General features: G+C 41.2%; 3 protein-coding genes across 7 annotated transcripts in view; 1 reads left to right on the top strand and 2 right to left on the bottom strand.

The window, feature by feature from the left end:
• The first annotated feature begins 462 nt into the window (after positions 1 to 462).
• LOC146433869 (uricase-like) lies at positions 463 to 25,609 on the top strand. Of its 2 annotated transcripts, XM_085067944.1 has the most exons (8): positions 463 to 559; positions 17,331 to 17,549; positions 18,320 to 18,436; positions 18,562 to 18,640; positions 21,782 to 21,968; positions 22,463 to 22,586; positions 22,922 to 23,005; positions 23,995 to 25,609. In XM_085067944.1, the coding sequence occupies exons 1-8, from the start codon at positions 545 to 547 to the stop codon at positions 24,124 to 24,126; spliced, it is 957 nt and encodes a 318-aa protein (XP_084924070.1). In that variant the 5' UTR covers positions 463 to 544; the 3' UTR covers positions 24,127 to 25,609. The 2 variants fall into 2 exon arrangements, with proteins under 2 accessions (XP_084924070.1, XP_084924071.1); XM_085067945.1 differs by lacking the exon at positions 463 to 559 and having other exon boundaries at positions 17,316 to 17,549.
• DNASE2B (deoxyribonuclease 2 beta) lies at positions 6,420 to 16,072 on the bottom strand. The gene is made up of 6 exons (XM_085067952.1): positions 15,895 to 16,072; positions 12,122 to 12,299; positions 10,807 to 10,888; positions 9,622 to 9,783; positions 7,896 to 8,093; positions 6,420 to 7,345 (listed from the first exon to the last, which is right to left on the bottom strand). The coding sequence occupies exons 1-6, from the start codon at positions 16,005 to 16,007 to the stop codon at positions 6,990 to 6,992; spliced, it is 1,089 nt and encodes a 362-aa protein (XP_084924078.1). The 5' UTR covers positions 16,008 to 16,072; the 3' UTR covers positions 6,420 to 6,989.
• The window catches only part of SAMD13 (sterile alpha motif domain containing 13), a 26,811-nt gene continuing 18,041 nt past the window's right edge, over positions 18,545 to 27,314 (bottom strand). Inside the window, exons 4-5 of one of the 4 annotated variants that reach the window (XM_085067950.1) lie at positions 19,901 to 19,967; positions 18,545 to 18,685 (exon numbers count right to left, since the gene is read on the bottom strand). In XM_085067950.1, the coding sequence (XP_084924076.1) occupies positions 18,666 to 18,685; positions 19,901 to 19,967 (87 nt within the window). In that variant the 3' untranslated portion in view covers positions 18,545 to 18,665. Of the gene's footprint in view, positions 18,686 to 19,900; positions 19,968 to 27,314 lie in introns of those variants that run through there. The other 3 variants (XR_014853738.1, XR_014853737.1, XR_014853739.1) reach the window with 3 other exon arrangements.

Below are 27,314 nucleotides of genomic sequence, written 5' to 3'. Positions count from 1 at the left end.
TTCTTCTATCAAGGCAGCAGCCCAGGCATGAGGCCTCTCTGAGGTCTGTCCTGACCCACCCTGGCAGTGCCAGCGACAAGGTTGTGGTCAGGCCAAGGTTGTGCAACTCCTGCTGGGGACATTTCCATTGTGTCAGGACTACACCACCACCCTCAAACACAGTTTGTGTCAGTGACTGTGGAAGGTTCACATTTTACCCTTCAGGTTGTATGGGTGATTCCTGTGTCTTTGAAGTTCTGTTCCCACTAAAGATGAAGGCAAATTCCCACTGATATTAATGGGGTTAGGATGTGTCCTTGTCTCTGTTTTTTCCTGTTGTTTCCTTTGTTGCTGCAGACCTATTCCTTTATTAAAGTTTTTGCCTGGGGGAAAAAGAAAAGCCACGTTGCTAAATAAATTATGAAATATTTACATTTGTGAAGCCAACCCCTTATGCCTAGCTCCTCCTCTGATATTAAGATGACACTTTTTATAGAGCTACAGCTTCTACACTGCCTGTATTCCTCTGTGGGATCTGAGACCAGCAGGTGACAAAACAGCCACCATGAGCCAAGTGACAGTAAGTAATACCCAGGAATGATTGCTGATTTTGACTCAGTGGAGTGAGAAAGTACTGTATTAGACCAGTGGTGGTTTGTTTAGTGCAGGAAAGCAAAGTAGGATCAGAGATTAAACTGAAGAAAACATAAAACTGGGAAGGTTTCTACACAAAGCTTGATTTTTAACCTGACAATAAAAGGCCATCTGTTGTACAAAATACCCATAATAATAATGATCCCAGGAGCAAAGTGTTAAAGGCATCAGTTTGCTTATCCCTATGTATGTTCTTTTTACCTTCTTTTGTATTTGTATTTACTTTTTTTTTTGCCTGCAGTACTCTCAATGCTACAAGAATGCAGCTCACTTTAGTGTCACCAACTGTAATGAAATGATATGAAGTTACCCTTGTGAATGTTTTGCATCTGTTTTTTATTGTATTTGTAAATTGGCTTTAAACCTTAATGGTAGCTTCCTTCTTTTGAAAAAATGGTTTAGCATATTGTTCAAATATGTATGGTTCAAACTGGTTAGCCTAGCTTACGAATTTCTCCCTCCTACTTTTACCTGTTTAATGCATTTGACTTTGCCTTACCCCACCTCTTGTAGGTTTGGAAACAGAGGTAATGACTTTCTCAGGTGTTGGTTTGTGCTGTGTTTCTTTACTACTTTGCTAAGTCACTTTAGTTTATGCCTTTTGCTTTTATCTCTGTGGTGTAGCCTACGGAGAATGAATCTGTAAAATGAGTAAATGTTAGGTAACTATCACTGTAAATGAAACATCCTGTTAACTGGATTTTTGCACAGCTAACTCCTAAAGTTTCTCTGTCACCACACTCAGGGACTCTGACCCCCTTGGTGTTGACCATCATAATGTTCCTTCTGCTCTTCCCTTGCTTCCCCTCTCTTGCTTACCGTCAGTTGCCTTGTTCCCTTTTCTCTCTTTCTCCTGCAAACTCTTTTTGCTCCCATTTCTCTCTTTCTTCCCATCTTTGGCAGGTTGGTGCATGGTTGGGCAAGCAACTGCACAAATTGTCCCTATTTTCTGTGCAGAGTTTCTTAAATGGTCTGTCTCTGCAAAATGTGAAATTGTCAGTTCTGTGACTTTCCCAAAAGAAATATTTGGAGTCGTTAGAAAGCAAGAGATTAAAAGACAAGATCTTCCTTGCACAGTGCCTAGAATTTATTTACAAGGTCAGGAGCAGCTTTCAGAGCAGGGAAGGGAAGAGTTCCTGAAATTGTATTGGGCATTTTCAGTCCTCAACATGAAGTGGAGGACAGTGGTGCTTGCCATGTTCATACCAGTGCAAAAATACATTTTTATATTGCACTATAGCAAGAGAAATACTGATATTTGGCTGGCAGAATGTTAGCCCCAAAAAGAACCCTGAAAAAAGGCAAACACAAAAGCACCCTGGAGCTAAACACTCTCACTCTTTTGAAAGTCAGAAGTAAGCAACAAAAAGAAAACACTGAGTGACACAGCTTTTAGTGAGCTTTTGGCAGGTTTTGAAATGTAATGGGGAAACCGTGCAGTGCTATAATATGATACCCTTAATTTGCGGGCATTAATACATGTGAAGACAGATTTTTGGATTATTATGATGCACAACTCTGTGGCTAATTTGCATGCAACATTTCTATGATTAATAAATGAGGCAATGCTGGTACTACTGTACTACAGTGAGCCACTTGTAGCAATTGCCAGCACTCCAGCATGCAACATTAAATACTATGCTCTGCTCCTTTGAATATTGGAACATCACTTTGCAGTTCCCAAGATGCAAAGTGATCAAAGGAAGGGAAGAATATTCCTTACTTTTATCCATCTTACAGAAGAATCAGCATAGTCACCAGATAGCTTGTTTAGAAATGTCAAGCAAACACAAATGAAAAAAATAAAATCAGAAGGACTTACTAAAATAACTTGAGTAAAAGTGTAACACAGCTATTTATAAAAAGCAAGTGATATTTTTCAAGTCCTAATGTTTTGTAGTTAACAATTTCAACAATATGAACATATCATATATGCACAGAATAGCATACTCTCAATACTGGGATGAATCATTTAAAGATGATAAAGATAAGCATACAATGGGTCTACATTAAAAAATTGTATCATGCTGTCTGAAGCCAAGATCTTAAAGTGCTACAGCTGATTTCTGCATTCAAACACAACTTCTTTTACTGCATTCATGCCAAATTCATGAGGATTATGAGAAAATTCAGCAGATTAGATCTTTAATCTGGTATCTCCAGTCTAAATAAAAAAGTCAGCTTTGGCTATGCTACTCAGGTTATCAGGATATCTAGAATATGCCAATATTGCTATCCTAGCTTGGAATTTCAGATCAGGCTTTCTGCCTTGTACTACGAAGAATTTTTTCCCTGCTAACAAAGGTTTCTTTTCACACTTAGTCTAACACAAATTCTTGTTCATCCCCATTCTCATTTTTTAATTCCTGTCTTTGTAAGAAATCTCTTGCGAAACTAAAGAAGTGCATCATATTCTTGCATCACACTGTGAGCACAGTTAGGCTTTGGCTTACTGAGCTTTCACATGACGCTGCCAGCACCACTCTGCCTCCTGAACATTTTACTGCAGGCATGGGCAGCTTACACTTTCTGAAGCAATTACTATATTAAGTACCCAGTGATGTATCTTTCCCAGAAACTGAAAATAAAGGTATAAAAGAAATCCACACAATAATTTATTTGGGCGTTAACATATGGGTGTAAGTTTCTCTGTGGATAATTATGTGACGATGCTAATAACGCCAAAGATGCTTTGATATATTAAGAAAATTTCCACAATGATATTATTGAGCATTTCATTAGTCAGAGGTACACCTGTGGACCCCTGAGACAAGACCAAGCACCAGGCCATGTCAGCATGCCTTGTAGAAAAGGTTCCCAGCTCAATTTGTCCCAAAGCTTCAATTGCTGGCAGGCAGCTGGCATGGAGCCCCAGTGCCCATGAGAAATTCTCCAATACATTGCTCATCTCTCCCATCAAAAGAGCTCAGGGTATGTTCAGTCATTGTGGAGACATCAGAAGCAATTCTAACACAAAGGCTGCCCTGTGAAGTGGGCTCAGGCTGCAGAGCCTCTGCCTGTTTTCCAGTACTGTAATTGCCCACCTGGAATTAAACTTCACACAGGTTAAATTTTTAAGCCTTCAAATTTTTAAAAATATTTTTAGCTTTTCTTCAGTGTCTAATCTTTTGACCTCTTGCATTAAGTCTGTAAAATTGCACTGTTCCAACACAGCAAACTACTGCCCTACTGACACACAATTACCAGCATCAGAGAAACATCCTTGGGGATACAGGGGTTTGCAGAAGAATCAGCTGGTTTCTTTGAGCAGTGTCAGGCAGACGGAGTCCTGCCCTTGCTCTGGGGTGCTGGTAGCTGTGGGGAGGGAAGGCAATGTGCTGGTGGAAATGTGGCAGGTTGGATTTGGAGAGGTTGTGTCTGCATTTCCTGCACCCTACGAGTGTGTCAGGCGTGCTGGGACCGAGCCTCAGCTTGTGGAAATGATTACAAGGCAATTTATACCAAACAACCATCCCTACTGCTGTGTTTGTTACAAACTTGGCTGCAGTACAGTAACGTTTAGTGGATTAATAATGTTTGCTTTTGGCCTCTCCCACTCCCTCGGCAAACAATTTTCATGCATAATAAATGTTCTCATTTAGTCTAACTAGAACAGAGCCCAAGGGTCAAAATAGCCAAACCTGCATGCTGAGAAGACTCCAGGTTTCCAGAGAGCAGCTTTCTTCCCTCTCCAGGGTAGAGTGTTTGGGCCCTTCTGCAGAGTCAGTTTTGCTGAGCAGGCCCCCATGCCACATGTCCCCTTCTGCAGGAACCAGTTTGTCCAGTCAAAAGGGTTGCAGCAGGCAGCAAAAGCAGCACAGGATCACTGGGACAGGCAGATACTGCTTGAGTGTCTGGCATCTTAAAACAGAACAGCATATTCGAAATTTAAAAATTTCATTTATATATCTATACAGATATGTAATAGGCAAAAAGTAAATATTTTGTATTAACAATTGATCACAGGGCATGCTGTGAGGGCATATGAGGTTAGGTAAATGGCTTATGGTCTTGCATTTGCAAAGGAAGACTTAGAGTTATAAACCCTTTAAAAATCTATGTGGTTTATTTTGTTGATTATTAGTCTCTTTTGGGAAACAAAGAGTCTGCCCATATTTCATAACATGTGTAGCAGAAGTATTAGGATATGCAAATACGTAAGTTACACAATGAAAGCAAAACTAAATTAAAGCTGTATACAGTCAAAAAATGAGAGAACCAGATCTGCAGCCTTTTTATTGCTACACCACTGAAATGAGTGTGTGCACAGCCAGGCTGCTGAGGTGCTTGTAGTGCTGCATGGTGCAGCTGTTTCTCTGCATCCTCCAACTGCTCTTTATGCTTCCTCAGTTACAGCTAAAATGGAGGCAACCAGTCTTGGGTATAATGAAAGAAGAGTGTTTAAGTAGTCTTGTAAAACTTTATGACAGCTATTAATTGACCAAATAATTAAGAACAGCAATCAACACTTATTTCAAGTGATGCACTGGTGACTTCTGGCCTGGGGAGCAGGGAGCTGGCAATGCTGCTGTGACAACCAGTGGGACAGAGACTCTTTGCTATTGAACCAAACATATTGGACCCAAATGCTGAGGCTGAGCATTTGAAAATACCACAAGAAATACAGGTTGTGCCATAGACCCAGGTGCTCTCTGACATACACACACCGAGCTTGCCAGCACTGTCTCCAGTGGAGGATTTCTTGCCAGTCCTGTACACTGAGGTCAGGCTTACACAAACTTATGGGCAAGATAGAAGAGCTCAGACAGACAGGTTAGGTTCCTGTCTGCCATGAAAAGATAGGCAAGAGAAATTAATTTTGCCCTACCAATTAATAATGCCCTACCAACCCATGGTGCAGTGTTCTGTGTCACTGACCATTTTTACTGCCACAAAAGGTGCCTCTTGACCACAGTTTGCAAAACAACGAGAAGTAAGCATGTAAAACAATTTGACAAGCATCAGAGAAAAAACAGTATCAAGCAAATTATTTAGCAAATGTTATTGGGTCATATGCAGAAAAAAGAAAAAAAATTTCATGCAGGATATCTAAGCAACACTCCCATTTTCTCTGAGCTATGAGACTGAGGTTTACCTTTGATGCAGACTGGCTAATTATTCCCGTACAATTCCCTTCATTATGCAGACCACATACATTATTTCTATCTCTTCTAGAAATATGCACACATTTTTTCTCAAACTAATTTGTTTGACATTTTGTACACTTTGTTGTTTGGTTGATTGTTCAGGCTGAAAAGGGAAGGAAATCTTTGGCAACCTCTTGCAGCTCTGGGGCATTTCTTTACCTACTTTCTTTGAAGACACTCTTGTGGAGAATCAGTAGTAAGGACACAGCTATGAACACAAGTATGAACACAGCAAAACAGAAATATTAGTGGGACTGCCAACTCTCCAGAGTGGAGTTTATATTAGCAATTCAGGAAAAAAATGAGATAGAAAAGTATAAATATATTTAGGAATGTATTAAATACATATGCACTTTTGACCTCTGAACACAAGAGTGTCAGGATTTCGCAGAACAGCTTTCTCTTTGTATCAAGTCCATGCAAACTTCAGGTCCTAAGCTTGAGAATGGAGATATTGAACATTAACAACCACATTTGTTGTAATGTGAAAAGGTAGGTTAAATAACAACTTTCTTCAAATATATTCTTCTCTTTTCTTTATATTTTTTCCTAATTGTCTGCATTTTTCCTTTGGCAGCCAAAAAACATTGTAAATAATCACAAATAACTCTACAGATGGAAGAGGGAAACTGTCAACCATTTTTGCTCTTTACTTTGCTTATTCATATTTTGGACGTTTATTTGTTTATAAAATTGCTGTACATGAATAAAAGCACTAGCAATATTCCCAAGCTATTGGTTACAGATAATTTAATGATTTAAAGTTCATTTATTCTCTAAAAATGAATCATGTAAAAACAAAGCCTTCCTGTCCAGGGATTTACTCATCTTCCTGTCTGGATCTGATTTTCTCAGCTCTTTAAGAGACTCAGCCCAAGCTGAGCAGAAATGCTGTGATTTATCTCAACAGTGCCAGAAACCCAGGGCAATTTTGAAGCATTTTGGGGTACTTATCCCTTGCTACCTGTCCAGTCCTGACAGCCCAGCTCATGAAGAGAGTTGTCCCTCCCATCCCACATCCAGCCCCACTCCCAAGTTGCCCAGGGATGCCTGTGCAGGGTGTTCACAGAGATGTGCTTTGGTGCAGCTTCATGCAGCAGTGTCCCTCCCGTCCCCTTCCAGCGAGGATGGTGAGAGGAGCCCTTCAAGGGAAACATTTCCTACACTTCCCATGTAATGAGGGCTGTGCTGGCTGGGAGGAATGGTTTGTTAGAGCACTCTGGGAGCAGAAGTGCAGCTTTCATAGTTGACTATCAAATGCCTGAAGGCTTTGTAGATCTGTTCATTCTGGGTACAGATGAAGCCACCACTTCTCCAAGCTTGCTCAGCAGCACGGTTCAAGTCCCCAATGCAGGTCCACTGATCTTTGTATTTCCTGGAAACAGCCCATTTGGAATGATCATTAATGGAATGAAAGGTGGAGTTCAATGGCATCCCTATTACATTTATGTTGTAGACGTGGTAGTAGAGAGAGCAATTTGAGTAAAGTTTTTGGCCAGAACGCTGCCAGGATTCAGCCAACAAATCAGTCTTCAGTTCCTGAGCCATCCAGGCCACATAGATATCTGTGGAACAACACAAGGTGTGGGAAATCAGTGTTTCATGCTCCTTCATTTAAGAATGGACTGAAAAGCATAATCTAAATTGTGCTCGTGTCATTGTAATGCATAAAGTCAGCCAGAGGGGATTTTGCCCCATCCCTTTGACTTTTTCAGAAGTTCATTTCTATTTTTTGTCCTTCCACAAAACCTCTTACAAACAAACAGCAGGAAAAAGGGGAAAGGACAAAAAAAATTGAAACTCTTCTTCATAACAAAAAACCCCCAGATGATTCAAACCCCGTATTTCTTCTTTGTTGTTACTGTTGAACAATTGAAAATAAATTTTCTGAAAATCCCATAGTTGAAAACCTTAGGATGGACTAGACACCTTTTTGCTTTGTGGGGCTGAGAGAACATTAAGATGGGACACCATCCTTGCCCCTCTGTGACATTTATTTCTGAAGCTGAACTTTTTCCCCCCTCAGAGAAAATACGGATTTTAAAATTATTTATTAACTCACATTTTAAGAATTAATTGAGAATGTGTTATAGAGAGAGCAACAGGTTCTCTTACCATCTATGAACAAGTGTGACTTTGCAAAGTGGAGAAAGGTTTCCCCACGAGCTGACTGGAGTTTGGAGAGGTGGTGCAAGGGGGCCGAGGGCAGCCTGGACTTTGCACAGAGCTTCTGCAGATTTGGCAGATCATCTTGGAAGATGTCAGGGATGGAACAGCTGTAGATTCCTGGATTATAACTCAGCATCTGTTGGTCTGAGAAAAACCCACAGAAATGAACACAGGCAGAATTAAAATGGGTTAAAGCAAAGCTATCAAAAGAGCAAAGCTCAGTCTTGGACAGGAAACCTAAATCCTTCTTAATCTTCACAGGCTATCTCCTGCATTACTGAAGTGTCAAAGTATCTTATTTTAGTAACCAAAAATTTGTGTAATTGCTTTGTAGTCTGACTGGCCCTGCAGCACGAAGACTGGCTGGGAGAGTACACTCAGGTTTTCCACTTACACCTCATTATTCTTAGCAGAGCTGTAAACTGGTGGTCTTGGTTCACTGCCACTTCCACCCCATGCTCATCTTCATGCCTCTCTGCAGCCACACAGCACTCAGACATCACATGTAAATCCAAACCTGTCTGTATTTACAGGAGTAGTTTCCAGTCAGTTACTGCTGCCAAGTCAAATGAAAACAGAAGAGCTGCCAAAGGGTCTAGTTTGGGTTTAGAAAGAACAGAGCTTGACTTTCACAGCATCAGCATTAAATCTGGAGAAGAAATCTACTTTTCTGAACTGTGCGCAGCTTAACTGTACAAGTGCTTGCCATGGATAGCATAAAGAGCAAAGGAACAAATGGGCTCATTAGGTGAGTTCATGGAAGACCAGTCCATCAGGAACATTCCAGTCTTTCTGGCTCAGGAAACCCCTGAACCACTGATTAGCAGAAGCTGGGAGGATGAGGCAGGAAAAGCATTAGTGTATGCATCTCATTTTTTGGCCTCTTTCCCTACACATATGCATAGATGCACTACCACAAACAGGAACCTGGGTTGGATAGCTCAGAGGTGTGGCCAGTCTGGCAATTTGCACAGCATGAATATTTCATTAATATGATTTGAGGTTTGCAACTGAGGAAAGAGGGAAAAAGCAGTACGAAAACAGTTGAGGAACATGCCAGTAGGACCTAATGTAAAGTCTTGCAATAGTCCCTTTCCAGGATTCCAGTATCAGTTATCACTGTCAGACAGTTCTGAATATTGCAGCTATATTTTGTTGGGTTTTGGGCTTTTTATATGTTTAGTATTGGCGATTTTTGCAGCAAAGAAATACCTGGGAAAATTCTAGGTGATATTTATTCCATACTTCATATTTCTGATGACTCAAGGCTACTACTACAGCTCAAGCAGTGGTTGCCTTACATTTTCAGAACTGCAGATGACTGTTGCTGAATAAGCTATTACTGTTAAAAATGATTAATCATCCTACTTTGTATTTCCAAAGCATTTTGTATGCATGGACTGAGTTTACTCTTGAGAGGCACTTGTAACTATTATTATCCTAATAGTCCCCATGGGGAGATGAAAGCAGAGTGGAAGAGTGAATTTCCCACATTCACACAGGAAATCATTGGATAAACATAACTTGAGCCCAGAATATTCTTTCCAGGCCCTGCTTGGTTTCCCAATATGACAACAAAGGTCAACAACAAGGAATTTTTTGAGGTGAAGCCTCAAGAAAAGCAGAGAGGTGTAGTGGGACAATAGCTTTCTTAAGGAGAAGCTTTTCATACCTATTTGTGTGAACTGGTCATATTTGAAGGTTATACAGATGGCTGTCTGTCCAAAGGACTCCCCACTAGATGGATACCCATAACCATCCTCGGGGACGGGAGGGAACAGAGGCACACTGTGAATCACCCAGAAGCCTTGTGATTTGTCCAAGAGCAGAAATCCTGTCCAAAGAGAAAAAAAAGTTACTGCAAATGAATTAAGGAGGAAAAAACCCCTAAGATAGAGCTGTGCCCTACTTTGGTTTTGCTGCTGCAGACATCACATTTCAATGTGTTAATGTCTACAGTAAGCTGTTCTAGAGTCGATTAATAGACCATAAGAGATGCTAATATTTTATTAAAATTGCATTAATTCTTTCCTGCACAGACTAACTCAAACAGTCACGTTTCATTTGAAAAAAATCCTTTCAAAACCTCTTCCTCTGCTCAAATATTGTCTTCAAAAATTCTGACGATTTAGTGATTGCGACCCTCTCTCCATTGCTCATTTTTCTTCACTTCAAATATACACTGGATAAGGGGAAACAGATTTGTCAGCACTGTGTCTTCATTCACAGACCAAACTCTCCCCCATGGGGAAGCAGCAGAGAGACAGATTATGCTTCTCCCCTCCAGGATGGATCATGGCTCCTGAGCTGTGCCCATTGCTGCAGCCTGAAAATACAGCCTTGCAAAATGTGCTCATTTCCACTTCAGGCTGGGCAAACCCCATTTGCTTCCTCAGGGGAACATTTAGACCTCCACTGCAGTTTACACTTATTTAAAGTCCTAATTTTCTGTAACTGCATCCTATAGTGCTTTCAATGATCTTGGCAGCAGTTTCTTGCCCCAGAAAGTTTGGAGGGGTTTCTCTTGAGGGTGTCTTTTCCTGCACATCTTGTACTGCTTTGCCATCAGGCACAGGATGATGTGATTTGTACTTGCTAAAAGAACCTGTATTACTTTCAACTCTTGAAATCAAGAGTCCCTAAGTCCCAAGATACTTCACACAGCACTGACATAGCAAAACCAAAACAGAAGCTGCAGCATAGGTAACTATACAACAAACCACACATCATGCAAATCAGTCTTCTGTTTTGCTTTAGGCAGGAATTTCAGATATGCAGATAGACAAACAGACAGACGAGTAGATGCTATCCACAACTTTAGGAAGGAGAAAATAGCAGTTTGGGACTCTCCCTGTACCTTTGGTGTGTCCACATTTCCCCCCTTTGGAGTCTGATTCAGGGATCTCATCGTTGTATATCGCGTACGCAGTGGTGTTCCTCTGCAGGGAAACACAACAGTCAGTAAAAGGAAGGCATTTAACAAACATCTGCTGGGAATGAAAGAAAGAATTCTGGATTCCTCTGTGTGAACATCATTAGCCTAATCCTGCTCCCAGCATAGCTGACCCAGTCTCCACAGACATTACAGAAATATAAACCTGAAGACTCAGCATTAGGACCTCAGCTGACATGAAGTGGAAGATCTCTCAATCACTGCAATAGCCCTTTCCCAAGGGTTGGATATGCTTGCTAAGACAGTTTACATGGGCTTAGTGGGCATTTGCTTGCAAAGTTCCCCTCTGTTTTTTTGGCCTCTCTCTGATTTAGCAGTCAGATCCGCTGAAAATATCTGCTGAATAAAAATAGGCATGACAAATGTTCTTATGAAGGACAAGCAAAGATTTTTGCAAAATATTTGCATACAGCTGCACCTTATTTCCCCATAACCTTCAAAAGAGTTGGGACATGCTTCCCCTTCCAAGGTACTGTGAGTTTGTAAACAGTTTATTACAGCTACAGTGAGACCTGGGATAGGACAGTTTTCTGGGCTGCCAGCATTAGAGTGACTTCTGGGAGTCTCTTCTACATACAAATTGATTGCACCCTACCACAAATCCACAGCAGAAATGCAGACACACCCAGACTCAAAACAATACTACATAGATGTGAAAAAAATAATTATAGGCAGATCTTGTGATATTTTACAATCACTTCACACCAATATAAATTAGGTGTCTGACTGTGGGAGCAAAGTAAGAAGGCCACCAAGCAGCACATCACTGCTGGAGCAGTCACAGTGATTTCAGTGGGAAGATCAAAATGCAGATTTTATTTGAGTCAGAGTGTGAAACACCTGCACATAGGAGGGCTTAGAACAAGTGTCTGTAACAATTACCACTGATCCTGGTCTGAGTTCAGACCTTTGGGTATTGCTCAACATGAATTGCAGAAAAGAAGCCGAAGGGAGAGTGTATGAACACCCCTTTTTTGATGGGCAATACTCTAAGTGTATGAAATGCTTGACTAGAAATTAGAAGTTTGAGGATTATTCCTAATTGTAGCCAAAACTGCAAACAATCTGCCCAGCTGTCAAGGGGCTCCTCTCCTCGATGTGTTTTAGCAGATCTATTGGTCAGGCCTGGCCTTACCTCTACATGCTTATTTTGGCTGCTTTCATTTCACCTGCATATAATACCAAGTAACCATACTAACAAAAATTAAACGTCACTTGCCTTGGATTCATATGTCTCATACAGCTGCTGCAGTGTTTGTCCCAGAGCACCCTGTGTCATGTTGATCAGGTATTTACCAAGCTGCCACTGAGGAGCCAGGGCATCCATGTACAGGTATTCCAGTCCCAGCACAGGAATCTGACCTTTGGCATGTTTTGGCAACTTGTAAAGAGCGAACCTGCAACAGGGAAGAGCAATTATTTTTTTACCACCACCCTGTTTGAATGTGTAAATCAGTATCTCCTTCCCTGAGAAGAGAAGGGTGAATGCAGGGATGCCTGGTCTGGAGGGGGAGCAGTGTGGACATCCCAGCCTCAAAGCAATGACCCAGCCCAGGAACCAGCTCCAGTTTGGCAGCAATTTGTTCTGCTTCTTAGCAAGTAAGGGAGGCTGATTCAGCACCACACTCCTGTTGCTGTGGCCAGACTGTTGTTGGTACCCCTAAAGAATCTGAGGTAGTCTTGGTTGAGTCCATGAAATCCCTATTGCTCCTGGCTCTGGCAAAGAACCTCAGGTCCCAAACCCAGTCTTACAATGTATGTGTTAATATATTTTCTAAGTATGGCTTTATATGAAATAGATAAAATTAGGTATTGAAATTTTAAAAATGCATTACGTTTATATGTTTCACCATCACAAAATAAGTATAAAGCAATGTGATAAAATGTTCCAATCCTACTTCTCATAACAGACTTGAACTCTGATGAACTGCTGCAGACTGGGAATTTTCAAACCATTAGCCAGGAACACAAATCTCTTCAAAACTGTAGAGTACTCAATATTGTCAGTAAATGGCTCAGTTGATACTGAGGTTCCTGATAAAGCAAACAAGTTTTCCCAGTGCACAAATCCATGGGATTAATCACAATATAATTAACTCAGCCACTTTCTCTGAAGGCTGTAATTGAGTAACTTGCTATTAATGTCAACAGTAAGGACTGAGTGGCATTATTTTCAATCTATACTATTTAACAAAACTGCAGTCTGAGCTTAACCCCTCAAGTATATCAGGAGGAATAAACCTTGCCTAGCTGACTTACAGTCTCAAGTTGGTCACAAAAGACATCTTTGAACACAGGTAAGAAGTGGCAGGAAAGCATTTGGCTAGAGAAGAACATTTAATCCACGGGAAACATCCATGTACAGAGAGAAGAGAAACACACAGCAGTGGTGGTACTGGTAATCCACCTGCATTGCCACTGACTGAATGATCTCCCAAAAGCATCTCAGGAGAAATAATTTCTGATGACAGATCACAAAGAGAGTGATTTACATAACTAGGCTGGGGAGAGATGTCTGTGCCTATACATGCACCAGGAATCAAAACAATCCCTTTATTTGAAATAAAGATTTGAAATGAAGATTTGGAAAGGAAAGGAATAGCAGTAGTTACAGTAGCATGAGCTGATCCAGGAATTAGCAGATGAAGCCTTTCCAAACTACTTTGAAATGTACTGAAAGATTTATGCTCTGGAAGTGTTTACAGTCTTGCATCTAACAAATCCACCTTAGCATGTATGCTTACGAAATGCTAGTCATTGAGCTATCAGGAAATTGCCTGCCAATTCCCACTGGATACATGTTTTGGCTCTTTCCAGAAAGCCAGCTGAGTGTATTACCAATTAAAGCTTTATAAAATCTTTACTGTAATTTGTGCACAGGAAATTTCTCAAGAGCTTAGGCATTTGTGGGAGCAGAGTAAAAGTTATTTTCCTGAGAACCACGGAAAAGCAAATCCGCTTAGACCCGATTACCATTGTCACATTGTTTGCTTGTGACTGAACTGAACATCAACTTACAACAAGTAATCACATCCTTACTTCTTCCCCTCCCGCCCAATAAAAATCTCCAAACAAAAAATGTGCATCATGCCTTCAGACCTTGACTTAGCATTTCTCAGAAAGCACAGTTTTGGCTTTTATTTGCGGGGAAGGCTTCCCACAGAATCCAGTGAGTTTGGATGAATAAAGGAAAGACCGAGCCCTCCTTAGAGCGGCAATCCTACAGCCATTTGCTCCCACAGCCCCTGTGCAAGGTGCAGTGAGGATGGTGGGATGAGATCATGAGTGGAATGAAAACATGGGAGAGAATTTTGCCTGCCTGGGCACTGCATGTGGGAAGGAGCTGCTGGCCCAGATGGGGAGCACAGATGGGATTAGGTCAGATAAAGCAAGAGATTCCTCTGGTTCAGCGGCAAATGAAAGGGTGTGTAAATATTGAGTAATTGTGGAATGCTGCGGGATGAAACCACTGCATAGTAGAAACTCACATAAACCTCTTGCTAACTGAAAGTAACACTTGCAGCGCTGTTTGTTTGAAAGAGCATTGACATCTTTTGTTTAAGAGGAGGCTCTCCTCAGCAGTTTCAGTTCTGCTTCTCCTGTCAGCTTCGTAGCATTGAAATCCAGAAACCAAAGCTGACTCTTTCTTCTTAATAAACTAGGATAACCCTGGCAGACTGGCAAGTTTCACTTTGTTTGACCAGGGCACATTGAAAAGGAAATCCCCCTGTCCTACCTGCTAAATCTGTGAAAGGGAATATGGATTTGCTTGTGCAGACTCACAAGTGCCCTCCTGGAACAGGCCCCACGTCACTGGCATTCACACGGAGGTACAGGTGAATTACTCCTAGTCACAGATTTCAAAGAATTTCTGAGAGATTTTTAATACAAAAATTGTCTTCATTTAAGAAATGGATGCTGAAAGTTTCTTTTTGCTCACAGTTAAGGGAGAAAGGAAATATCTTAGAGCTTTGAAGTTGCTGGGTAGCTGCACCAACTAAGAATCTGACTCCTGAAAAAATCGCATTATCCAGAAAGGTCTTGGCAAAGGTGACAAGTCACTAGACCCTCACACATTTGATGCTATGCCAATACAGAGCAAAACCAGCTTTGTGCTCCTGCCTGAGCCTGCTGGTGGCATGAGGAGCACCTGCCTGCCCTGCAGTCTGGGTACACGGGAAGGGATGGGCGTACTGCTTTAGGAGTTGTACCCAAACTAATCGTTGCTCATGTGAAAAATACTTTTCTTTTGAAATTTGTTGGTATTTATCTTCAGGAAGCTTATGTGCTCTTTTGAAAGAGCCCTCACGTCACTCTTAAACCTGGGCTGGATACTGTGCAATTGTATTTCGCGTCTTTTCATCTTCAAAGGGCATTAATCCAATTATTCACTTAATACGCAAAGCTGGGCTGGCTGCTGGCAGTGGGGTGGCACCAGCGGTACCGTGCCGGCAGCTCCGGCAGCGAGAGAGCTCTGCTGCAGGCACAGGGCACGGGCGGCTTGGCCACGCTGCTGCCGCCAGCCCTGGGGCGGCTCAGCAAAACTGCCCCTCAGTGCCGGCAGCAGAGCTGCTCAGCAGCAGCCAAAGGGCAGATGCGGTGCTCTCCCCGCTCGCTGTTTCCCCGCTCGGTGTCTCCCCTGCCCGCTGTGTGCTGGATCCTGAACCCGGCCGGTGCCTCCGGGGCTCCCGCAGGGAGCGCAGCCTTGGCACCCCAACACAGCTTGTGCTCCCTTTGATCATGAGGCATGAACGCCGTGTAAAACGGTGATTATTGTACGCTTAGTCATAGTGCAGCACGGTGGTTGGTTCCGAGAAATGAAGTCACATTTCAACAACTTACCCTAGCCTTTTCAAATGCAGAATTCAGCCACTACACACAGGCAAACAGCACTGAACCAGGGACCGCTCTGCAATGCTTCTGGGTTACCCACCCCCTTCCCACGGTGTAATCTCTGTCTTTATTTACTCACCCAGCACGGCATTTACTCACCAATCCACCGCCTGCCCATCTTCATTCCTGCAGGAAAGCTCAGCAGCCCGCAGGGGCACGGAGGAGAGAAGTAAGAGCAAAGCAGGGAGACACCGTGCAGATCCCGCGGGCATTTTGGTGTCCCGGCCGCGCAGGACGAGCCCCAGCCGGCTCTGAAAGGAGAAGTTGTGCTGTGTTAGTTAGTTAGCTAGCTGGTGTCACCTCCTGCCCACGGACAGCGAGTACGCCCGGGCGCTGCCGGCACGGCGCAGCCAGCCTGGCTCATCGCGTTCCCACAGCACGGACACAGGGCCAAGGGCTCCTGCGAGCTGCCGGAAACAGCCCGCGATTGCTCTGGGCAACAAAATGGCAGCTGACACCTTATTGCTTGGCAAGAAAAATATTTTGACTCTTTAGAATATTCATGGTATTCTGCTTTAAAAAAACCCACCCCACCCTGCAGATACCGAAACGCTTTTTGTTTTCTTTTTAGTGCTGCATGATGTACCAGTTTTCTACAGCTATCTGATAAAACCTGGTGTTCAGACAAGCAAAACAACATCATTTCCATCTCCCTATGGCTCAGCCCAGCCCTGTAGTGAGCACAGTCCCCGCACCGTGCTCGCAGAAAGGTTCCCCTGGGCACCCGCGGTCACCCTGGGGACTGACAGCCCTGAAATGCTCTCATTTCTGAACCAAAGTAATTTACTTGCTATTAGTTAATGTTTTTTAAACTATCTTTTAAATGCAGCAGCATTTCTCTTAGGAACAAACATGTCTGAATTGAGCAATTTCCCATCTGATAATCTACTAGCAACACACACAGAAAAAGCTTTAATTTATATTTTGGAGTGTAAAATGCTCTTTCCCCGTCCCCATTATGCCGACGTTAAAAGGGGCTGATTTACATTAAAAGATGTTGGTACCGAGTATGGGATATTTCAGCCTCAGGGAAGGTCTAGTGCAATGAGCTTTGGACATTTTAGCACAACAGCAATCCTCACAACCTTTGCAGTATTTTGTCACCTTGCTAGTACAGTCTCTCCAGCACTGAAAGAGATGTGTAACTGGGGTGTGTTTGACAGAAGCAGGGTAAAACTTAATAATAGGGCTTAATGCAAATGAAACCAGTGATCCCAAAGAAGAGACTCAGTGAAGGTCTATATAGTCAGGACTAATTCAAAGATGACCAATGAGAAACTAGTTCACTGTGACTCCTGTTCTATAATCTGTTCCCCAGAAAATTTTAAAATTTTATCATAGTTGCTACTAATATAATAATAGTCTCCGAAAGCATTTTTTCTTCCCATCAGGACTCTGCAATTTATAATGAAAATATTCTCATTATCACAGGTAACCACAAGAATAAAGGCCATAAGCATTGTTTATAGTTCATTGACAGTATAACTCAGGCCTCCACTGTGTTTCTTTACGACTGCCACATGTTTTCTTTGCAGATCAAGGACCTAGAAGTCCTCAACTGTGAATATGGCAAGAATACAATTAAGTTCCTTCGCCTTCATAAAGAGGGAAAGAAGGATTGTGTTAAAGAAGTGGAAGTGTGTACACATCTCCGGCTGACTTCTGCTCAGGAGTACCTGGAAGGAAACAACTCTCTTGTGATACCTACAGACACCATAAAGAATATTGTCCTCGTGTTGGCTAAAAAAAATGGGGTATTTTTTTATTTTTTAACTAGCCTTGCTGCTTCTTACAACTTCATTTGGAAGTATTTGTTATACTAACTTTTTATTTCCAATTGGCATATCAGATCAGTACCAAAGTCATTTTCAGTGATTTGAGAGAGAAGTTTTCCTCATCCACTGCTTGTCCTGTGGACTCTTTCTTAAGTTTTCCAAAACCTTTTTTTCTCAAGAGCTAGCACTGTTTTTTGTGGATTTGTAATATAAAAGCTATGTCTTTTTTTTTTTTTATTCAATAGCCCATAATTCTGCATTATACTCATACTGTATTTTAAACAGAAGATCTCAAAGTATGAGCCTCCTCTTAATCCTTCTGTGCTCTCTGCCATCAATTGCATATATCATAATGACAATCTGTAGCACTAAATTTCTTCATACTGAAATCCCATCTTTACCCTGTAAAACTTAATTAGAATATCACCATATCAATCCAATTAATTACTATAAATTATTATTTCACCATTATATCCTCAAAGCATAAGACTTCTGCAGCAATTTCTCTTAGTCCAAGGCCTGCAGCTCACTGTACCACAGAATGGGAGATTTTTGACACAACTGTAGCTGCTATTTGCAGCGTATGCTGCAAGCTGGTCAAATGATTGGGCACAGTGAGCCAAGCTAGAAATAAGAGAAATGTGTTTTTAACCACAGTGATTCTTCCCAAATACTTACAACAACCAGAAAAATCTACTTTTGTACATGAGATAACTGCATCTTTCTAATAATACTGTTTGCTGTCTTAGATCTCAAGTTTAGAGCAATTTGCTATAGATATCTGCAATCACTTCATGACAACATTTTGCCAAGTGGCATACGTCAAAACCTACGTTCAAGAAGTACCATGGCAACGTCTGTGTGAGGTATCTAAAATACTAATACATTCCATTTGTTTATGCTGTAGTCATTCCTCACTCTCTTAGCTTCTGTTTTCAAATTAACTGAATATTTACAGCACTTTTACTTACATGTCTGCTCTAAATTGCAGGATGGTGTTCCCCACATCCACTCATTCATATGTGTTCCTGATGGGATCCGCTTTTGTGAAGCTGAGCAGTGCCGGAATGGTGAGAAAAGAATTGGCAACTTCCCCTACTTCTCTGTAAATATTTCTGCCAATGAGAGATGAAAATGTCTTTAGAGATAGCTACAGGTGTTACAGGGCTTAGGGCACAGCCAAACTGCTCCAGAGGTCTAAACCAAAGAGCATTTTTATAGTGTAATTTTTACATTCTTCATCTGTGAGACATGGCTAAAGAACTAATGTAGCTGACATTTGCATATATATCCCAAACATGGAATGGTTACAAAAGAACATCCAGAAGAACTGTTACATCTTGCCACAGGATTTCATAGCCTTCCGAGAATGGGCTGCTTACTTTGCTATGTTACACTATATCCTGCATCCTACGACATACTAGATCATCTCCTATGATCTCCTATGACACTGCTGCAGGCCAATTGCCTAGTTTGCAACTATTTTCAACTCCCTGTCAACACGCCCAAATTTTATTTCTAAGAAAGCAATTTCATTGCTGCAAGCCAGACTAGCTTGAACATTGTGAGCACTCAGGTCTATATGTGAACCATTTTTCACATGAAAATACTTCAGAGTGTGCTTACTATTTTTGCACACCATGCATAAACGAAGCACTGTTTGGCTTAACCAAGAGTTTTGTGATACTTAAAAGTCAGGCTTTCAAGTTCACCTGTCTGTCCATAAATCAGCATTCCAAAAGGAGTGTAAAATTTATCTCTACTTGCTATGGCTCACAAGAAAAGCCCAAGTTCAGTCTCAGTGTGATGGTGTTTCATTTAACACATCTCCCAGATTACTAGGAACAGAGCTGAGGCCCTACATGGTTTCACACAGTGGCTTTAGAGGATTTAGGCATTAGTTCAGTACCTATCAATACTGCACTAATGTAACTTAGAACTATTTCCCATCCTACCAAGAACCAGTGGCAAGACCAGTTTCACTTGCAGACAGTACATGAATTTTGAAAGGTTCATCTGAGCACCATCCCTGTGTTCTGCTGAAAGAAAAGAGAAAGTGTGTACAAGCCTCCAGTGCCTCTTGGCCTCATCTTTTTTAATGTTACTAGTAATGTTAACTACTGCTGTACTTTTGGCAGTCTCAGTAGTATTATTTTCTTGAAAATGTTAATAAGAACACCTGAATTAAAAAAAAAAAGAAAGAAAAAAGAAAGTTTATACTTTCTCAAAAAGCTGCTGCTTTTAATGTAGATTGAATTTTTCATAATCATGAAAATTTAGCATGAAATTCTCCCATTTCAGATTCTACACAAACAGCCTTTGTGACTTACTGAAGAAACCACCTTTCCTTCTTAGACTTCTCTTCACGTAGCCCTTTAGTTGTTTCTTTAGAATTCCCTGCCTAAGTGAACAATAACCAAAGTGAAGATTTTCAAATCACTTTTATTTTTCTTCTAAGAGAATGTTCTCTATATTTAGCAACCTCCTATGCACCTATCAGCCAGACATGGGAGTTCATTTCTCAGTTAATCCTATCTTTTAACAATTTTCTTATAATGAAAAAAAACCCAAAAACTAGTGAGGTTTAATAGAATTATTTTTTTGCCATTATATTAGCTGATAAAAGGCTCAGAGTTTTCTGGAAACTCAAAACATCGTAAGTAAGTTAACAGAATCAACATTTGTCAACTGAAGACAGCAGGAGCATAAAGCCTCCTGAAAGCACAGCATGAGCTGTTCACCTTGGAAACTCTCCCTGGGTGCTGTATCCTTTGGAGTGAGTGTCAGGTTGATTGCTGCACAGCCAGCCAGCCTTTCAGTCAATCATTCATTGCAAGGAGCTCTTTCAAACAAGGCTAAGTATTTGAATATAAGATAAATATGTCCCCAGGTTCACTGATAGTATCTGCACTACATTAATACCTGTGTGTCAAGAGCCAGATACCCAAATGATAAATTATTCAAGATCTGAACAAACCCCAAAATATCCTGTCCAAAGTCAGTATCTTCTTTAGATTTTTTTTCAAACTTTAGTAAATAAAAGGGAGACACAGGCAAAATGATACTTACACCTCCTTAGACTCATTCAAAAATAAAAATTAATACAAACAAGAAAAGAAATAGACAAGATACAGTTTCAATTATATCCAGTCACAGAGCAGTTCAAAAACACCCAAAGCTCTAAACAACCATGCAATTTAGAAATGTCTACCACAGTGGAATTATTTCCAGTATAAATTCCTTCAATTACATAATTTAAAGACAAAATTTGTCAGTCTTCCAAGTCTAAGACAGGATTACTATGCACTTGACATATTCAAGGATTAATTTTGAACTAGCTGGTGTGAGCATGAAGAGCAGCACAAAACCAGCAGCTTGAGCTTCAGCCACTATCTGCACAGGCCCTGAATGAGCCTGCATGCAATGAAGTTTCTCTTTTCTGAATCAGCTTTTTGGCAGCTCTGGTTAGTAACATTCTCAGCTGCCAGCTTGGTGTGCTCCAAATGACTGACTGCTTTAAATTGTTTAGCTGCTATTGAAAAGGTGTGTCAGAAGAAAATGTTCAGGTCACAACTGCTTGGTCTTTAGAAGACAATGATCCACCCATGCAGCAGTGATCCTCAACAGCATGTTTCAGAAATAGTGGTTAAGAGCATTGTCAGTTTGAACCTGTGGGTGGCATCTGTATCAGTGCCAGCTCCTGCTCAAATCCCTGAATTGCAGGGATTTGCATTGGCTCCTGGCTCTTATTCTCAGGGATGCAAAACTCCCAACAGGATGGGTATCTAAAGCAAATTACTGACCAAGGCCCTGTGTTTATACAGAGAATTTTTACACTTGTCTATGTTCTTGGAAAAGGCACCACACCTCTTGCTGTACACCACAGCACTAGTAGCCTATTTCATTTCCCTTTAGAGCCATTCCTAAACTGACATCATTGAGAGCCAGCCTGAAACATGTCCCAGTCCCAAGCAAGTGAGATAAAGTCTGTCCTCAGTTTTCCTTAACTGCAGATCACTTGATGGGATTCCCCATTTTCTAGACTTGAGCTCTGTAGTGTCTGTCTTGTTTCTTACCTTTCTGCCAGTATCAGTGTGCAGGAAGTTATTGTCTGCTTTCTGGCTCTAGAGCTCGCAATGCAAGTATGAACTCACAAGTTTCTTTCTCTGTGGGAAAAGGTCCACATATTTTCTTATAATTTTCAATCACAGGTCCTCTCATTGTCTTTGCTGGAATTAAGGACCTGAAACTCATGAAGACAACGCAGTCTGGATTTGAAGGCTTCTATAAGAATGAACACACCACCCTTCCCGAAAGGCATGACAGGATTCTATGCGGAGAGCTCTTCTGCAAATGGTCATATGGCGAATGCAAGGATTTTGACTTTAACTGCATATGGTACATGTTATATCAAGTAACATTCATTCCCTAATCTATGCTCACAAAGTCCCTCTATATAATACAGAATGTCTAAGGGCCAGATCTGCAGCTGCTGTGTGCCAGCTACTCACAGCTCAGTGGCAGCACTAAGCTCTCTTTACAAGGAGTGAGAGGCTTGTCTTAGGGGTTCTCCTCTCTTTGATGGTGCATCAGTGGACAGGATTTAAATGAACAGTTCTGTGTTCAGTACAGAACACTTTAGGAGAATAAAAAAACTAATATGTTTAATACTTTTAACAAAACCTATTTGTGAATTATATATCTGGCAGTGGTGGGGAGAGGAAACATAATTTGGGTGACAGGACAAATCATTTTTCCACAAATCCCATGGGTTATATATTTGTCAGCAAAGACATCAAAAATACAAACAAAATCCACCCCACAGTAGAGCATTGTGGACCTAAGCAAAGACAGCTGATACAAGGTTTTGTAAGAACCTGTGTTACCTCCAGGAAGAAAATCCGTGAATGTATCCTTGAAGCCTTTGCTGGACCACCTGACTGTGGGGAATATTCACCCTCTTACCAGAAAACTGTCAACTGTATCCAGATGCATGTCCTTTCCAGAGTGTCACAGGTATCTTCTTTCCTCCTAATGATGTTTTATTTTTGACAATAGTAGGTGTTAATTGCACCACTGAGAAGACCAACATGAGACTATTATTTCCTCTGTAAGTTCTGAGTAAGACTGGAAACTCCCCAGCTGTGAACACAATGGGGGAGAACATCACTCAGTGCCTGGCAGCATTTGAATAAAAGTGAAAGGTGTGCTACACACGTTCACTAGATTGCATTTGATCAACTGTACTGGGGGGTTGGCGTTGTTCTTTTTTACACCGAGTGAAAAGCCTGCCAGGCGGTTGACTGAAAAGGTGCCCTAATTCATTGTCTCATTCATTTTCATGGTTTCAGGTACAGGTCATAGAAGTCGTCTTGAACAACACTTTTTATAATGTTGTAGACATGAAGAATCTAGGCTTGACCAATGAAAAAGAAGTAAGTAAATATTTCAAACACAACTTGACTGCCCTCTTTAGAAATATTCAGACTTTAAAATATAGTAGCAGTTCTGCATATGGTAGAGTTAAAGTGAGCAAACTTTCTCTCCCACTCCCAGTGAAAGCTCTACATTACTTCTAAGAAAGACTTACACTGATTACAAAAGGAGGATAAATAATTGCCTTCTCGTGTTGTTGATAAAAGCTAAAGGTGGAAGTGCAATACTCTGGACATTAAAAGGATCTGTAACAGAGACTGTCTGAAAATTCACTCCTGTTTTCTCCACTGAATTTGACTCTCACTTATAATGTCAACCTGTGCAGTTTTACCCAAGCAGAATGCACCGTGGCATCCTTTCCCATAGTCAGGCAATGTAAAAAGCAAGCCCACTGTGGCTGTTCTTTCTACTCCACTGGCAGCCCCACTGAGGCCTGGGAGCATCCTTGGTTCAGGGCTTACAAGCCAGTGAGCTTGGCTGTAGGCTAAGCCCAGGTTACAGATGACCAGCAGTCTCAGGGAGCAGCAAAGGGATGTTTCTGGAGCCATGAGGAGCCAAAGCAGAGTGGTCCAACAGTGGACGAGGTACAAGCCTGGGATCAGGCAGAGAGTGAGAGGTGGGGGATGAGATGTATTTGCTCCTCTCTCTACAGCTGCTCTAGCTGCCAGCCAGGTCCAGCTGAAAGTCTGTTATGTTGTCTTCACATGAAAGAGAGATATGGGGTTATTCCATTTGATGTCAATGGTCTACAGTCTGTTTATGCTATAGTCTCCATCCAAAGTCTTGTGATTCTTCTACCATGCTCTCCTATCCTTGCACTCTTTCAGGTGGACATTATAGATCCACTTGTACTTGTGCTAACATCAATATCTACCCCTGATGTTCATAAAAGAAAGAAGTGGCCTGGGCATGATTTTATAAAGAGGTGAATAGCTGCAGTTTCTGATGTCTCAAACATAACCTTTGTGTTTGTGTTCATCCCCCTCAGGTTTTGGTTCCAGTGGAAGCTCCTTATGGCTCATGTGCTTGCACACTTGGCAGGAAGAAGTTTTTTGAAGCACAAGGCCAGATGATGAGAGATGAGAGGAAATTTGGACTGGCAGCTGCCCAGGCAAACTAAATCTCTTGGCTATACTCACACCTTCCTGATAAACTTAATAGCATGGCTTTCCTATCAATATTTACTCCTTATTGGCCTCTTCCATTGCTGACTACTTTTCCCTCTATGAACTCCTGAACATGGGATTTATAAAGGATCCTCAGGAAACCGGAAATCAAAGTCTGCCCCTGAATTTTAGTGTGATTTGCAGACTGAAATCCCCTAAGCTCTTTGGAAAATCCCAGCTGGAAACATTACAGTCAATTCATTTTTAAACTAGATATTCTCAGACCTTTTAATGAAACAATAAATTTGATGCCTGTAATGTGTTTTTGACATGTAAAATCAGCAAATCTGTATATCCTATTGATTAATATTTCTTCAGTTTCATTGACATAATCTGTCCTGACCCCTTCATGCCATACTGATCTACAGAGCTGAGGTTATGACCCAGTAACCGAACAGGAATCAGTCAGAATCAGGATTTCTTTGCACAGGAAATGAAAAAGAGGAAAAAAAAAAAAAAAAAAGCATCTCTCATATCTCCTTTGTAGTGTGAATAGCTACAGCTGTTGACTACTTTCTCTGCATGTGTTCTGACTGCATGACTGCTGCTGCTACTCATCAGACTATAGTTACTATAGTACTTTTACATTAATCACTGAGGTGGTTTGAGGGTTTGGGCTATCTCTGTAGGCTTAATTAAACAGTTTTCTTTACTCTGATAATCTTATCATGACTTCTAAGCAGGCAGGAGTCAACCTATGTAGCCCTATTACGTTTGGGAGGGGTAGGGAAAACTAGACAGACAGAAAATGCATATTTTACTTTACTTACCCCAGGTGATAGCTTTGAACATAGAGATAAAACAACTCAGCCAACAATTCTCATCTCTCAAATGGTGGCCACTACATTTGCAACAGGAATCCTGCTCAGCTTCCAACAGCTTCTAGCCCTTGCTCTCATTTTTTCCAAGTGTCATTTTCACAGACTTCCATGTGACAGAGTACAAATCCAATGGGAAGTGCTCAAAGTAACTTCTAAAAACTGCAATTCAGTTGCCTTTGCACCTCTTCAGTTTGGCAGAAATGCAGCATTGCTTTAGGTACAATCATTAAATTCACAGGCACCAAAAATGGGGGAGATGCTGTGCACTGTGTGACATTTTGAGGTGCTTTTCAAGATAGAAACTCGCCCTGGTGAGCAGGGCATAATAGATGCAAGGGGAGAATTGCCCACAAACCTGAGCTACCTCCTGAACAACAGGAAAAATGATACCACAGAGTGAAGCTGTCCCAGATATGATGTTCTCTGCTCACCAGCCAATTCTGAAAGCTTTATTTACAACACTTCTAGCTTTTCCTGGGGACATTTTCGCTTGCCTTCTTAGATTGTGTTGTATTGTACTTGCGGGCTTATGTCTTGCTACTTCTGTCACTGCTAGGTGCTTTTAATTTATTAATGTACCTTTTAAAGGCAAATAAAGAGCAACATCAAAAAACAAGCTAGTTTTGGACTATTTACTACTTACATATAAATGTAAAAATTGTAAGTAAAAGAACTATTTAAATTCATCCAATTTCACTTCAGAAAGTGACCAATCATCTCCAAATGACAGTTCCCTACCAACAGATGAAAAAGAATCTTACTGAACATTTCAGCATTTACCTCTTTTCAAAACAACGCAGATCTGCAAAACCAACTTCCTTTCTACCTTGTAAGAAATTTATTGCATTAGGCAGAAGGTTTCCTTTGTTACTCTTTGTGCTTCATTTGTGGCCCTGCAAGGTAGTGGTGGACTAACCTCTGTGGCAGAATGAGGACACAAAGCAGTGAGCAGTTGTTTACTGAGCCTTTCCTGAGGCAACAAGCACACCTGTACACTCGTTCGGTGTGGTTTGTATAAACCTCCACAGACATGCAGATATTCACCAAGTCTTTAGAGCATCTCAGTGCAGCTCCATCCAGCACTGCAAACCTGAGTCACTTACGTGGGCAGATTGCTTCTAAAGAAAGTACTTAGGCAATCGGAAGCAGCCCAAATTTCCCATATGGCAACTAGATTAAGATAACAGTGGCATAAATCATTCTTGAAAATGGGAATTAGCCAGACTTACTTGAGCCTGAAATCTGACCAAATTCCCACTGGCTTCATTAGATTCAGTCTTCACAATGGACTGATATTAATTTCATTGAGACAGGTGTTTTTTTCAGTTCCTGTCCTAAGGCTCTATTCAAGTTGCTTACTGTGTTTTACTCAGAAGCAGCTGTGATGTTTTGCTGATGAAATCACACTTGATGAAAATGAGCAGCAGCTAGCAGATTGTAAAGTTTCTGTTTAAAATACTTCTTGCTGCTAACATGAACCTTGCTGGTCCTGGGCTATATCCCAGTAGTTCATAGGGGCTGAAGCCTCCTACCAAGAAACAGGGTATTTCAAGTACACAAACATATTAACGTTTTAGTTTTTGATTCTTTCCCATCCTCTTTCTGTTCAATTCTGCTAACTGCCCAGAACAGGCCAACACAGCCCTCCTCAGCTGCTCATCATGCTCCACACACAACCAATGTCACACAGATAAAATGCACCAGTTAACCCATCAGCCAGTACCTAAAATGGAGAGCAAATGTCACTGTCAGGGTCAGTACCAGGGATCTGTCTTCCCTGACTGTATTGTTCTATAAATATTGCTACCTGCTTTCCAATATACACTTAAACCTGCCAGTTTTTATTAAGTATTACAGCTACATTTTTTCTTCCTTAAAGTTGTCTTTTTCCTCTTTTAATTTAACCTTGCTTTTATCGAGAGTACATAATCCTGACTCTAAGTTGAACTGAGCTACTTAAAGTGACTAAAAAACTTTCTGGCTGAAAATCTCAAAATAAATACTTCTGAATTTAGAATTCCACTATTTTTATACCTACAACAGCCAACCATATTCCTCCTGGAAAGTGCACAGCTGTATCTAGAAAGGAAACATATTAAATGCTTCTAGTTATTGTATCAAAAATGTCAACTCACATCTCAGCTATAACATAAACTGTTTTCTGAGAGCCTCACCATTCATAGCAGACTGAGAAAGATACACACATGTACCTGAGTGCATGCATGCACATACACACACATATATAAATAGATGTATAAATGACACTTACTAGATCAGCTGAGGTATGACTAATCTACGGCAATCAAATCAGAAAAAACCAT

Source organism: Lichenostomus cassidix, chromosome 8, assembly GCF_008360975.1.
Source record: "Lichenostomus cassidix isolate B80296 chromosome 8, HeHo_3.0, whole genome shotgun sequence".
NCBI classification, from domain to species: Eukaryota; Metazoa; Chordata; class Aves; order Passeriformes; family Meliphagidae; genus Lichenostomus; species Lichenostomus cassidix.
This window is presented reverse-complemented; position numbering and strand designations above follow the sequence as displayed.